Here is a 15,619-nt window from a genome sequence, read left to right as displayed (position 1 = left end):
TAACACAAATAGTATTATTCATCAAAAAATTAACTCGATGAGTTTTTTGACAAATAACATTCCATATTTTTTAAGATCATAAAAAAACACAAAAACCATGGGGCCAGCCCCATGGCCTAGTGGTTAAGCTCGTTGCACTCCACTTCAGCTGCCTGGGTTCGGTTCCTGGGTGCAGACCTACACCACTCACTGGCAGCCATGCTGTGGCGGCGACCCACATATAAAATAGAGGAAGACTGGCACAGACATTAGTTCAGGGCGAATCTTACTCAAGCAAAAAGAGGAAGATTGGCAACGGATGTTAGCTCATGGCGAATCTTCCTCAGTAAAAAACAAAAAACAAAAAGCAGAGCTCCATATACTTAAAATTTAATTTAAGGAACTGCTTGCATTGTCTTTTGACCTTATTGACCCTGTCCCAGTGCATGGTGATACACAAGAATATGATGGCAAGAATCATAGTCTCAGTCTCTATAGAGTCTGCTTACACCTTCCTGGTAGAGTTGGCATCCTCTAATGCTGACTTCCAAGGCAGCACTGAATACCCATTTCAAACCATATTGTGTTAAGTTCAAATTTATCTTTAATAATGCTTTCTAACAATTATTAGATACTTTAAAATTAAGGAGGTCATATTATAAGCTCTATCATACTTATGGAGGAACTGAAGGCAACAGAATTAGTTACTTGCAAATAGCAAGCAGATGAGCTAAACTGAAAACTCAGGTTTTGACTCCCTGCCCAGAGCTCTTTCCCTTAGACCAAGGCTCTGTAATGTTTTCCATTTCATGAGAGAATCTGAATACTTTTCTTATTTTGTTTAGCACACCTCAAACAGCAGGGAAGAAATTACAAACTCACTAAAGAAAGCAGCAAGGGTGACTAACTCTCCCAGTTTGCCTGGGACTGAGGGGTTTCCTGGGACACAGGCCTTTCAGTGCTAATGCTGATAAAGACTTGAGCAAACCGTTATGACTGGTCACCCTAAAAACAGCTATGGAAAGGGCTGTACTGACATGGAGAGCACGTTAAATCTTTGAAAGAAAATTTATCTGACTATAACAATAAGATAGAAGAAATAAGGTACAACATAGAATATTTATTTTCTCTATTAGAATATTTATTTTCTCTATTAGATGCTGAGTTCTTTGAGGACAGGATCCCTGTCTGAATTCATTTTTGTACTCCCCTAAAGCACCTAGCTCAGTGCCTTGCATATTATAATCTATCCAATATTTATTCCACTTGTAACGCATGCTTGTATGACAAATGTGGAGGGACATGGTAGGAAGCACAAAGGGAAAAAAGTAACTTTGAGGACTACATTTCTCTGTAGAAAAAGAATTAAAGCTGAAAGAAATACTAGCTTTTCCTTATTTGGCAGAATGAGTTTATAAGGGTGCTCTAACATTTGAATATTAGAGCCAGTATACTCTTTCAAACTCCTGCCCCCATCAATATCAATTCCAGGATACTAAGCTACACTGGAGAGGAAAACCCTTCTATCACAGATGAGCTTTAGCAAATTGAGGAAAGTCAGGGAAAAAAAAGTTGAGGTACTATATCATATTATCTCCACTAGGGAGCATATAATCCAAAATTCTCTAGCAGAGAAATCTTAAAGCTTACACACCAAGATAACTGGGTTTGTGACTTATAAAAAAAAAGTTAAGAATTTACTCCATTACCTATTTTCTTTACCTTATAATATCAAAACTTTATAGCATAAATTATCTATTTATAACATATGTTTTAAAGTAGAAATAGATTACCAACCTTAAACTGCTAACCACCAGGTCAAACGTATTTTCTCGGAAGGGAAGGAATTCTTCATCAGCTAAAACACGGACAGTAGGAATTTCTGTTTCTAAGGTATTTTTCTAATGGTTAAAAAATAAAAGTTCAAAAATACATTTATACAGAATCTCAATTACTAATGCAATCATTGTTAAATTTAAGTCAATGTTATGTTTACTTGGCAGTTTCTAACCCTTCAAAAAAAAGGAGCCACATAGAACCTCAAAAAATATTTCTGAAATGATACTAAAGACCAGCCAGAAAAATTGGCTAGCTGGTTGGAAAAACATAAACAGGATACCTATCTCACACCAAAACACATCTCAAAAGGCTGAAAGTTTCAGTGGAAATAATTGAAGCCATAAAAGTACTAGATGAAAATATGGGTGAACATTTTTATATTCTTAAATAAAAACACCTAAGTAAACATGACTTAAAAGCGAGAAACTGTAATGGAAAAGATTGATATACTTGACAAAAAACTAATCAAAAACTTCTAAAAAGCAATAAACAATATAAACAACACACTGGGGAAAATATTTATAACATATATGATGAAAGATTAATATCCCTAACAAACAAGCTCTTACAAACCAAAGAGCCAAAGAGAAGGAGAAAAAGGTGCTTTCATGTAATATTGTTGTTCAATCTTTCTAAGGGCAGTCTGGAGATGCATGTCAAAAATTAAAGATGAACATCAATGAATCCATAAATTCCACAACTAGGAGTTTATTCGCAGGGAGAAAAATAAATCAAACATACAGAGTTTCTTTATATAAGGATGTTCATCACAGTGTTGGTTATTGAGAAACTAGAAATATAACTGTTCTTCGATAGAAATTCAGCTAAATAAACCATGGAATATTCATATATTAAAATATTATATAGCCCTTTAAAAAGATGGTATGCGTGTGTATACGTTATCATTCATTGATATAAAAGAATGATATTCTGTGAAAAACGTGGCACGTTAGCATAATACCATTTGTATAAAATTGTGTGTTGGGGAGATAGCTATACATCTGCAAAGGTGGAGACCAAAATGTCACCAGTAGTTGCCTCTGAGTGGTGGGACTAAGGGTGATATTTTCTTTCTCCTTTGTATTTCCTATATTGTCTAATTCTTCTTTATATATATTATATTTATAATCAGGGAAAAACACAAACAATAAAGCTATTTCCATTTTGAAGGAAATCAAAATAAAGAAGAACTAAAAATTAAACCAGGAGATCAGAAACCAAAAGTGTTAAAAAAGCTACCTACCAAAGCATTTTCTGCAATGTCTGCTTGGAAAAACTTTCCAACAGTTTCCTGCAATGAAATACAGTTGATCAGACAATACAAAAACCCACTAATAAGTAAAACAAAACAACTGTTGAAACTGCTAAAGGAGAAAGTGATAATTATAAATTAATTTTCAGCTTTGTAAGGGTATTTTTCTGCATAAAATCAGTATGGTATGCAATTACTTTTAATAACACATATTAAGTTACACAGATTTAAATATATGCAACTAATCCTATATGTAATATATTTATATTTAATAAAATAGAGAACACAGGTGTGAATAATCAGCATTCTTAATTTACTTCAGGGTTAAGGCTTACATGTTAACTTTTCCATGGTATAATATGCTGAGAGCCAGTCCGCACTCTTGTGCCACAAAAGACCTGGAAAGGTTTTCCCACCTTTTAGTTGTTCCTTCAAAGAGTTTACAAAGAATAAAGACAGATTTAATAAACACAGTTACTTACCCGGGGCCTAACTGGTTTCATCTTCCCTGTTTCACCTATTCTCTCTTCCTTCCAAGAGGAAAGAGTGCTGCGCTATTTCTTTCCCAGGTTAACACCTTCCAGCATGCTCTCTATTATCCAGGATCCTGCTCCATCACCATCTCTACCTGTGTTCCATCTCTGTCTTCTATGTCTCTTTCCCTCTCACCTTAAAATAGGAATAAGCCCTCCAATCTTGAAAAATCTCCTCACCTGTAACCATCTTCTAGTTGTTTTGTTTGCAGCAGACAACTCTACTTCTCACTAATGTTTTTCTCCCCAATTCTTGGTAATCTATTTCCACTTTCACTGCTTTACTAAAACTATTTATAAAGATTACTAATAAAGTCATCACAAACCACAACAGTCTAACTTCACTTGACCTCTTTGAAGCACAGCACTATTGAGTTGACGGTCGGCTAGAAACTTTTTCAGTATTTTCTTTCAATACCTTCCCTGTTAGAGAAACCAACCCTTTCCACTTCACTTACACCTCCTTCTTAAAGAACTTCCCTGCTCACAACTCGGAAAGGGTACTGTACCATTTCCTGAGTACCCTACCATTGCCTGGACACCGCTGATTACCTGAGGGCAACTGGTGTGCAGGTAAATGTTTAACTAGAGGCTCTCAAAAAAAAAGGTGCCCTGAGTTGTAGTGTTTGCCAATTTCCGTGGTGTAACCACTACAGCAATGGCGGATTTCACGCCACCAATATGATGTTGCTAAACGTAGAGTTGGGAAGAGATGTGCACAATTGGCTCTCATGAGCCAGCTCCAGCATGCCAGCAGGAGGGGTGAAAAATAGGCCAATCCAAACTATCTATCCCTGTCTTTCACCTGAAAATTTAAATAAGAGATTGAGCGACAGGGGCAGAGGTTCCTGGAGTTGGAAGAGCACGGAGACTCTGGGGTGTAGGCAGTGGTGTGCTGGTAAATGTTAAATAGCTGGTTCTTGGTGGGGGACTGCTTTGAAGCATTTGTCAACTTTCATGGAGTAAATACTCTGCCATGGCTGATTTCAAGTTATCAACACTACATCACTGAACACAGAGTTGGGAAGAGACACTAACAATCAGCTTTCATGGGCTGATATAAGGTAGCCTTAGCACACCACTGGGTGTAGGGTACTCATATTGGGGCCACATGCATTGGTGAATACCAGGGATAGTCTGCAGAGAGAAAAAAGAAAAGAAGGCAACCATGCAGGATCTATGTAATCCCAGAGAGCATGTGAACAGGAGGGCCTTCATTCTGATGTTTCAAAGTCCCCATCCCTTGTGAGGCCTGGCTGTACTTCCAGATCCTTGAGTGACATAAGAGCCTCTAAGTAATAAATGTCCTTGTATTTAAACTGGCTTCAGGGGACTTCTGCTTCTTACAATCAAAAGATACTATATTAAAGCATTTTCCATCCTGCTTTCTATTCCCAGCATCTTTGTTGGCTCCTCCTCATTTTTCCACCCCTAAATACAATTGTGGAAGGTTCTTTTCTATATTCTTGCCCCAGACAGCTTACCTATTCCCATAGCTTCAGCTGCCACCTCTGATAGAGGCTTCCCAATAAGAACAATAGCTTCCACTTTGCCAGACCTATCTTGTCTTAATCCTTTTGCCAACCTTTGGAGATAGGTATTACTGCTCGCATTTTACAGAAACTGAGGTCTGAAGAAGTTGGGCAACTGGTCCAAGGGTATAGAGACAGCAAGTGACTGAGCTGAATTTTGAATCCCTATCCATCCAACTTCAGTCAATGCTCTTAACCTCAACATTCCAATTCCATTTCCGTATTTCCAATGACCTGCCAGACATTAACGGTCATATATTCCACTGTCACCTCAAACTCAACATATCTAAAATATGAATACCCCTTGCTCCTTGCCACACCACATCCCCTTTTTCCAGTCACTGAAGTAATAACTTCAAAGTTATCATGCATTTATTCATGCAATATTCATTTAATAAATCTTCATTGTGTGTTCTAGGTACTGGGAACTTAGTGGTGAACAAAAATAAGCAAGTCTATGGAGCTTATATTCCAGTAAGAGAAGACAGACACCAAATAAACAAACATACAGCAGGTACAAATGAGTGCTATGGAAACAAATAAAGCAACTAGCCAGTCGAGAGTGGGAGCCCTATTTTATAGAATAGTCCGGGAAGGGATCTTTGATGATGGGTCATTTAAGCAAAAATCTGCGAGGTGAGGCAGTAAGCCACACACAGATCTTGGGGAAGAGCATACAGAACAAATGCAATGCAAAGCTCCAGCCAGTATGAGAGTCAGCAAGGACCCGGGGCTGCTGAAAAGCAGGGAATGAGGGGAAGGAGATAAGGTCAGAGACATCATGGGGAGCCAGATCACTGAGGGCCTTACGGATTAGGACTCTGGATTATTATTGAATTAGATGAGAAGCCAATAGTTCTGAGCAGAGGACTGATGTGTCAATGAACTGATGTGTTTTAAAAGGATTCCTTCGCTGTGAGAATGAACTGTCGGGGCAAGAATAGAACTAGGGAGGCCAATAAGGAGGCTACTGCAATATGGACCAATATGGTAATAGTGAAAGTAGTAAGAAGTGGTAGAATTATGGATATATTTTGAAATCCAAATAAGATTTGCTGATGGATTTGATCTGGGAGGGGAAGACACAAGAGGAATCAATGAATAAGTTTTTTGGCCTAAGCAACCAGAAGAACGGATTTACTCTGACCACCATATCTGATCAGTCATCAAGTTCTATGGATTCTTCTACGTCTCTTTCATACATCCCTTCCTTTATATGTTGCTGCCTCCACATGGGTGGCAGGCCTTTATCTCTCATGCCTGCACCACCTTTAACAAAGCCTCCTAATTGGTCTGTATCTTTATCCTCTCTCTTTTTCAACTCTTCTTGCATACTATCCCCAAATTAATCTTCCTTAAACATCACTATGTCACACCCTACAGCATTCAGCAAGCAACTCTGTGCCTTTCCTCCTGCCATCCCCTTATTTCCAATGTCTATGAAACACCAATCCAGTTTCTTTCAAATCTCAGGTCAGATTCTGCACCCTTTCAGAAGCCTTTGACCACATGAACCCCTACCGATTTTTCCTTTCCCTTAACTCCTGTTGCAGTTTAATGACTGTACCATTTCTGTGGCATTTACTGTGATCAATAACAGTGTTTTAGGAGACTCACACACCCCTCTCCTCCTGCCCTGGCCCAAGTGTATGTTTTTTCTAAGAAGATTTTAAATAGAAAGCCCACTTTAATCTGTGTCCATCACAATGTAGTATATATAGAGACTAAAACAATAAATGGTTTTCATCGTCTGAACTAGAAAATGCAAAATAAAATGGTATAAGCATTAACAAAGGCTACTTATTTTTAATCAAACAGAAAGATTTCTAACTAACTGATGCAATTAATATTTTTCCTAGCTAAAAAATTAGCTTAATCACATTTTTCAAATGAATGTCAATCTGATTTTATTGTGAATCATCAAAAACATGTGAACAAAGTGAGAACTAAGAGCACTGTATCTTATATAGATTTAAAGAAACTATCAGTAGGAATCACTGTATAATATGGATTCAAAGGAAAGAAAAATCACTTTAAGAAAAAAATACTTAAGAAGGGACACAAAACAGCCACTGGTTCAACCACTCAAAAAAAGCTTAGCAATTCTCATATAATCAAAACCTAAATATGATACAAACTTAATTGATTAAGAAAGTCTTTCCTTAAAGTTAGTCAATTTTATTTCTCAAAGTAGGTTAAGTCATCAAATAAATATACCTTATTCAAATGTTGTGCTATGTAACCTCTTCCAGAACCAACATCCAAAGCAAGGGGGAAATCTCTAAAAAATACACACAGAAGTTATGTTTTGTCTTTAATAATACAGTCCATAATATAATTATTAAGAACTATTTTTTTAAGTAAAAACATTTTAGTGAACACAACTTGCAAAAAGTTATATCATCTGCTTTTTCTGCCTTGTCTTACAGCTGTATCTACCAGACAGAGCAAGTCTGCCTCGTGTCTATTCATTCACAAGACCTCACAGTCAAGCAGCTTTCCATAAGATTGCTCTATGACATGAATTCAAAGAACAGATTTAGTGGGGGTATTTTAATTTGATAATATATCCAGATAAAGAACAAAAAGAAGCTAATGTCAATTAACATGAAAATATTCATCACATTCAGGAACTTACTAATTATCTCTATTTCTCATATTTATTGAGGCAGCAGATGATTTAGAAATCATCATGTGAAATATCATGAAATATTAATATGTTAAACTAAAAACAAAACAAAACATCAACTAAATAACAGCTAACTTTCCCGAAATCTTACCAGGTTCAAAGCAGTGTGCTAAGCGTTCAGAGTAAAGTAGGTCAACCCAATGTCACTCAACCAATAACTGGCAGTCAGAACTTGAATTTAGTCAGTTTGAATCCTAAACAAGGACTATTGTCCCCTATGCTATGCTGTCTCCTCTAAATATACCATGTCACACTAAATCAGTACACACATCTAATTATAGGCTATAGGTTTAAGAAAAATTTGTAACAAGAAAATTTTAAATTTTATCCACTAATAACATTTTTCCTATTGAAACCGAGTCCTTTTTCAATTTTTTTTTTCTTGAGGAAGATTGGCCCTGAGCTAACATCTGTTGTCAGTCTTCCTTTTTTTTCCTTCTTTTTCCTCCCCAAAGCCCCCAGTACATAGCTGTATATCCCAGTTGTAGGTCCTTCTACTTCTATGTGGGATGCCACCTCAGCATGGCTTGATGAGTGGCGAGTAGGTATGCGCCCAGGATGGGAACCGGCGAACCCAGGCCGCGAAAGCAGAACACGCAAACTTAACCGCTGTGCCACCAGGCCCGCCTCCCTATTTCAATTTCTGTTAAAACCTTTGTCAAAAGTATACGACACCAGTACACAGTTGGAGAACTGCCGGTGAGAAACAACCACTTATTTACCTGCCCTCTATCTTGATTGTGAACACAGGCAGTGTGACATGGTGAAGTACACAGGCTTTGGAATCAGAAAAACATGAGTTAGAATTCTGCGGCTACAATTTATTGGCTCTGACCATACATGGTGATTTAATCTTACTGGATCTCAGTTTCCCCAACTATAAAATGGAAAAGTTACTACCTCCCTCAGGGTTGTTGAGAGAATTTTATGAAATAATGCATGTAAAGTATTTAGCACAGTATAAACACTCAGCAAAAGTTAGTTATGAGTTATTATTATCACTGATTGTAACAGTATTAAGTGAGTCTCAGACATCACAAATATGACATTTAATAATCTGTGGGATTAGTTTTAAAAAATCAACAAAAGATCAGTGTTGACAACATAAACTACTCTGTCTAAGGAAAGAACATTAGTGCAAGAACACTTAGACTGGTTTTTTTAATAATTTAATTCTAAAGAGTTAATGTTAGTTTAGGACGTGCTTTTAGCCATAATCACAGGTCTCTCTATAGACCTGTGTTTTGCTTAGTACTATGACATAAAAAGACTATGAAATCCAAACTGATTTGGAAAATTTAATGTTTCATTTATTAAATCGAAAATGGCCTAAAATCCAAGCAAATGAATGACTATAGTATAGAGAATTAGCTATTTTTCAGATCTTTAAAATAATGAAACTAATAAAACAGATGGAATGGGGTGATTATTTGCAACACTGAAGGGTTTTTTTTACCTTATGAAATTAATTCATCCCAAGACTCTTTAAGTGGCAAGGATATATCTAAAATATGACTGAGTTTGTGATTTTACAAAATTCCCTTTTTTATAGACAAATGTAAAAAAGTCATCCTACGTTGGTCTAATTTAATGGATGTTTTTCAGACAAAAGAGCACAAAAAGTGATTTGCTAACAAAATAGAGCAATTCTATGGCAAACTCATTATTTAACTGTGGTTCCTGCCATGTAGCTACAAACTGAATCTGTAAAGCTTTTGTTATGTTTAATATAGAGCAACAAATCCATCAAGGTTTTAATAATACTCGATGAAAGTGTTCTTTTCTCAAATCTGCCTCTATATAATTGTCAGAGAACTCTCATTGCTGTTAACAATATTTAAGATAATATGGCCAAAGTCTCACATAACCTGATTGGGGAAGAAATCTAGGTAGACTCTCTCCCTCATTTAGATGGTAAAAGATTCTGTTAATTTTAGTTAAACTTTTAAAGCTAGGTTTAATAATTCTTAAAAATTCATATGTAGTCAATTCTTTATTTCCATTTTTGGAGCAATCTTTCCATTACTGGCTTTTGGTCAAATCAAGTGGATCAGTCATTCAGGCTCAGAGAGAAACTATGAGTTGTGTTTCCATTCATTCTTTTTTTAGGCAACAATAAAGAAAAGATCACTTGCTCTCCCACCCATAAAAAAGTAGAGAGTGATTAAAATCACTAATCCTGGGGCCGGCCTGGTGGCGCAAGCGGTTAAGTGCGCGCACTCCGCTGCGGCGGCCTGGGGTTGACCGGTTCGGATCCCGGGCGCACACCTACACACTGCTTGACAAGCCATGCTGTGGTGGCGTCCCACATAAAGTGGAGGAAGATGGGCACGGATGTTAGTCCAGGGCCAGTCTTCCTCAGCAGAAAAAGAGGAGGATTGGCAGATCTTAGCATAGGGCTGATCTCCTCACCAAAACAAAACAAAAAAATCCCTAATCCTGATAATAAATTCCTCCAGATTCTGCCATTCCAGATTATCAAGCTTTCAGCACCCAATCTCTTGAGTCTGCAGTCAAAAGTTAATTTTATTTTATTATGATAATCATCACTTACCTGGCTACGTCATATACACGGTCGGCAATCCGACTTCCAACCTGAAGGATCACAGGAGGCCATGATGGATAGAAGTTAAGAGGAGTAGGTTTACCAGAGAAGTAACACTCTTCCCAGTATTCAACAATCCATAGGTTACTTATGTTTTAACATGTTGATAAGTACTTCCCTTTATCCCCGTTTCAGTTTGACCACAGCAACTTTCTTTACAAATTGTGAATAGAAACATAATAAATTTAAAATATCCCAGGAAACAAATTGAGGCAAATTACTTCAGAAGTCAGTTTAATGAATTCAAGACTAAACATTCTTTATACACACATATTTTTTGGCCTTTACATTCCATGTGCTATAAGATCGCAAGGATGAAAAGCAACAGGAGCATAACAGGCACATTATTGCCCACAGATATTAGGGTGAGGTATATGAGACTGAAAAATTATTTAGTTAGCTGGGGTTTATTACAGATGAATGTATAAGTTGTCACAATAAAAATTCTATTATTTGATGACTACTAACAAATTTTGTGGAACTCCTAAATGAGTAAACAATTTTTCTGAGCAACATTTGCAAATTAGAAAAAGTCAGCCAAATCTGAAGAAACCGCACTTCCCACCTCCCCTCCCCAATCCCATCCCAATCTAAAAGATATCATAAGGTAGTTGCCTCTTTTTGCTGGGCTAGCTTCATTTGGCAGGAATAAATATGTAGGAGCCAAATATTCCCCACATTCCACTTATTCCCTCATAAACACCCCAGAGTTTCCATTAGGACTTGAAAGTTTAGAACATATGTGTATTTGCTTTTTGGGGGAGGGAGCAAAGGGAAGAGGTACAGCAGAAGTCTTTTCCCAGAGAAGTCCACTTTGTACATCGTTCCTAATATGAATCTTTTTTTAATTATAAAAAGAACTCTCAAATACTGTATCTCATTTATTCCAGTCCTGCACACTGGCAAGGCCTCAGTCAAGTTGTAATCTAGGAGCGTTTCTTGGAGAAGGGTGGCTAGGAACACACATCTTCTAAGTACATGCCATTAGGAACCTTGAGGACAAACACTGTCAATCATCTGATCAGGTCAGGGCTTGCAAAGAGCTCTGCCCAGAAAAGGAGCTCAATGAACGTCTGTTGCATTGGCTTGAAAGAGCTCATTATACTCGACTTCGATATTGCTCCATCCCTGAAGAAACATTTACTTAGGCCTGAGCTCCGTGCTGCATGTCCAAAGAGTAGATACTCTCAGTCTCTAGTCCACCTGGGCAGAAAGGAAGAGGTCTTTCAAACCAGCACAAATCAGAGATCTTAATTTCTCTTAATTAATCTTCCTAAAATATAAACCAGATCCTATCACTCCACTGTTTAAAACCATTCCACAGCCTCACATTCCTCTAGAGCAGTGCTGGCCAATAGAAAAACAATGAGAGCCATTCGAGTAATTCTAAATTTTCTAATAGCCACTTTAAAAAAGTGAAAAGAAACAGGAGAAATTAATTTTAACATATTTTATTTAACCCAATATATCAAAAATATAATTTCAACATGTAATCAAGATAAAAATTAGTGAAATATTTTACATCCTTTTTTCATACTAAGTCACTGAAATACAGTGTATTTTACATTTACAGCACATCTCAATTAGACTACCCACACTTCAAGTACTGACAAGCCATATGTGGCCAGAGATTACCGTACTCAATGGACAACGCAGATAGAGAAGAAAATCCAAAGTCCTTACTCTCTAAGGCCCTAATAACCTGGGCCCTCCCTGACCTCTCTCCCACTCTTTCCTTCACTGGAGGCCTCAGGGACTCTGCACTTGTCCTTCCCTTTGCCTATAAGGCTTTCCCCCCGAGATCTCAGCTTGGCCAATTCCTCAACACGTCGTCTGCCGGAGCGCCCTTCCCTGATCATCGCAGTCACTACACGACTTCACTTCACTACCTCACTTTCTTTCTTTAGCTGAAATTACATTTCTTGTTCACTGTCTTGCCTCCCGCAAGAATGAAACTTCATGAGGGCAACGGTCTTAATGTTGCTCTGGACATACCCGTAACTCAAGCAATATCTGCCGAGTGAGTGAATGAATGAATAGAACCTTACAATATCCGAGCCCAGCCCTTCAGTGATTACAGTAGAGGCCCAGACAGCCAGGGTGCCTGCTCAAGGTCACACAGCGAGATGGGGTCGGTCGGGGCCCGGCCGGAGCTGCTGGACCCGAAGCCAAGGCGGCGCCGCCCTCCCCCGCTGCCCCGCAGACTCACCTCCTCCTTCAGGTAGTCAAACTTCATTGGCTCGGGCTGCCGGGCCGCCCAGTTCTTCTGTTTCCTCTTCAAAACGCGGTCAAAGATATTTAGGGCTCTGAGCGAGGCACTGCCCGGCGGAGAGACACCAGTGGCGACCTCCCTGAGGCCGAGGTTCTTGGCCGGGACCCCCGCCGCCGGAGGTCGCCGCCACAGGAGCCAGAGCCGGGTCAGCCTCAGCATCTCCACCGGCTACCCCACTCGCCGGCGCGCTTATCGTGCGCATGCGTGGCCGCGGCTCTGGCGACTACTCTAGAGCTCTTCTCAGAGAGAAAGGGGAAGTAGTTTGGCCTAGTTCACTTGCCATTACGGCGGAGCGTCACGCGGAGGATTGTGGGTGTGGATCTCACATGAGGCTCTGAGAGGGCTCCCGGGAGGTGACTGGTCTTGCTGTCAGGAAGGACTGTGGAGCGGACAGAACAGACTTCTTGGGATTCGAGAGGGTGCGCCTTTTCTGCTTGCCTTTTCCGCCTTCATTCTTCAGACTTCCTTGGTCCTCCTAGTGTTCTGTCGAGGGACCTCAGCCCGATAGCCGCGCCCTGAGGTTTGGGAATTGGAAAGGAGACCTTCGTTCCGGGGGCTACCCTAGCGTGCCCCGCGTTAGGGGTGGGTAGAAGGGGAGGGTGGGCTCCGGAGATCAGCGCGGACGTTGGAGATGGGGTCAGGTCGCCTTCTGTTCTCCGAGTATCTGACGTTTGTCCAGTGCTTTCGTTCTAAACATTTATTTGCGTTACCTCTAATAGTTGGATGAGATGCTTCCTATTTCGTAAGACTGGTCAGAGGGTTAAATGCTTTAATACATCTAAAACTCATAGCGCTGTACCCAGCACGTAGTAAAAGCTCGCCGTTATTAATACTAATATTATTTTTGAGTGTGTAAGTGGATTATTGAAACCTTTGATTTTCTTGGTGTTTTTTTCAAATTTAAGGAAAAAAAATATAGCTTTATAGGCAAGCCTTTCTTTTGAGACAAAGCACCACTACCCTGTTTGATCAGTTCCTTTTTGCTCTTAATAATCAGTGACTTTTGGTTCTTTGCAAAAATCAAATCTAGAGATGCCAAACCATTAGTGACTGTTTTCAAGGAAACAACACTAATTATACACACACACACACACATTCTAATATGTTTTGGGGGGAATCAGCCCATTTGGGCCTTAGTCACTGGTAGAATAAGAAATTATAGAAAGAAGTGACATTTGTTAAAAAGAGTGAGACTTTACTTGGTTCTTAAAGGATGGTCGGATTTAGAGAGGGAACTTTGTGACCTAAACCTGAATTGATTTTGGTCTCTTTAGTTAGGAAACTAACCTTGTAGAACTAAAGGCTGTTTAAAGTAGCATAAGGTAAGATTAACAGAGAGAATGGGGCCAGAATGTGAAGAAACAAATGAGACCAACTGAGGCCTGGGAATCTTTTGATTACATCAGCTTTTAACTTGTATACAAATAGAAATATAGAAATTTTAAGTGAGTGCAATTGGCTAGTAAGCGTTTGCCCCCCTCCATAAAGCCCTGGAATTCTGCTTGGTTTCCTCTTAAGTTTATTTCTCCAAATGGTCTGTAATCAAAAGAGGAGATTCTGATAGTTTTTGGTTTTCTGCATGTGACTCAGAATAAGTTTGGAAAATGAAATTAGCCTTGTTACCTTTATTTAATTTACATTTAATTTAGAATATGTTGTGAATTAATATTTTTTCCTGAAGCATCTTATTGTATTACTAACCCTTCATTATTGTAACATTTGTTCTGTTTTTTAGTATTTGATTTCTTCAAGCATTTGTCCCGTCAGACATTTAAAAATGGCATCCAAACAAGAAATAATGAGTGACCAGCGGTTTAGGCGGGTTACAAAGGACCCAAGATTTTGGGAAATGCCAGAAAAGGATCGAAAAGTCAAAATTGACAAGAGATTTCGAGCAATGTTTCATGACAAAAAGTTCAAGTTGAATTATGCTGTGGATAAAAGAGGACGCCCCATCAACCACAGCACTACAGAGGACTTGAAACGTTTTTATGACCTTTCGGATTCTGATTCAGATCTGTCTGATGAAGATAACAAAGTGTTGAACCAAAAGAAAATGAAGAAGAAAAAACCCCAAATTAAAACCAAAATAGAATCAAAAAATCTAGTTGAAGAGAAAAAGAAAGAAACCAAAAAAATTAATCAAGAGGATTCTGGAAATGAAAATAATTTAGATAACTCTGACAGAATTCAGAAAATGAAACACTCATGCAAATCTAAGAAGGTAGATTCAAAAATAAGTCCCAAGAAAGATAACGAAGAATTTACACAAAAAAGTACAAAAGGGAAAAAAGACGTTGTTCAACATAGTACAGATTCGTGTCCCAAGGGAAAAGTAAGGACAGTAGACTCGGGCACCTCCAAAATTGTGAAATCTCTCAAGGGCAAGTATGCTGAAACAGGAAGAGAAACGCAGTCAGGTTGGTTGGAAAGAATTAGGGATTCTTTGGCATTTCATTATTTTTATACTGATCTTTTAAAAAAGTAAACATATATAATAAATATTTTCAGAGGATAATAGGAATGGTCAAATGTTTATTTGGAAGTAAAGAGGTATTAAAGAAAAAATACCATATAATAATTATTAATTTGGTGCTATAATGATCAGAACAGAAACAAATAAAACCTTGAGTCTTGAGGCTAAACAATGATTTTGATTTGTGTGGGCACTAATGAGAGTTATATTCTCTAACCAGATAAAGTGTTATATGTTCTCATATGATAAGAAGATATATATCTGAAGAAGGTAAGTAGAGTTGGGTACCCATTCATTCCTTCATTCATTCAACTACTTTTAGTGACTGATATGTGGCAGATAGAACATAAGTAAGACATGGTCGCCCATGTCAGAGCTACTGCTTGCTTATATGATGCCTCAGCAAATTAGAAAGAGATATGCCCCTCTGGACACACACAGC

At 38.4% G+C, this 15,619-nt stretch overlaps 2 protein-coding genes across 4 annotated transcripts in view; one reads left to right on the top strand and one right to left on the bottom strand.

The window, feature by feature from the left end:
• Positions 1-12,883, bottom strand: part of NDUFAF5 (NADH:ubiquinone oxidoreductase complex assembly factor 5) — a 33,851-nt gene extending 20,968 nt beyond the window's left edge. For 2 of the 3 annotated variants that reach the window (XR_009222959.1, XM_058563246.1), the window contains exons 1-5: positions 12,639-12,883; positions 10,379-10,419; positions 7,353-7,416; positions 3,062-3,109; positions 1,777-1,880 (exon numbers count right to left, since the gene is read on the bottom strand). Coding sequence is in view for 2 of the 3 variants with exons in the window: in XM_058563246.1 (XP_058419229.1) it covers positions 1,777-1,880; positions 3,062-3,109; positions 7,353-7,416; positions 10,379-10,419; positions 12,639-12,860 (479 nt within the window). In the remaining variant the exon portion in view is untranslated. The remainder of the gene's footprint in view (positions 1-1,776; positions 1,881-3,061; positions 3,110-7,352; positions 7,417-10,378; positions 10,420-12,638) is intronic. The other variant, XM_058563245.1, reaches the window with a different exon arrangement.
• A 37-nt stretch (positions 12,884-12,920) lies between these two features.
• Positions 12,921-15,619, top strand: part of ESF1 (ESF1 nucleolar pre-rRNA processing protein homolog) — a 61,879-nt gene continuing 59,180 nt past the window's right edge. Inside the window, exons 1-2 of the mRNA XM_058563243.1 lie at positions 12,921-13,120; positions 14,437-15,121. Coding sequence (XP_058419226.1) covers positions 14,479-15,121 — 643 coding nt within the window. The 5' untranslated portion in view covers positions 12,921-13,120; positions 14,437-14,478. The remainder of the gene's footprint in view (positions 13,121-14,436; positions 15,122-15,619) is intronic.

Source organism: Diceros bicornis, chromosome 19, assembly GCF_020826845.1.
Source record: "Diceros bicornis minor isolate mBicDic1 chromosome 19, mDicBic1.mat.cur, whole genome shotgun sequence".
Classification (NCBI taxonomy): Eukaryota; Metazoa; Chordata; class Mammalia; order Perissodactyla; family Rhinocerotidae; genus Diceros; species Diceros bicornis.
Note: the sequence above shows the minus strand (reverse complement) of the source record. Positions and strands in the feature narration are given on the sequence as shown.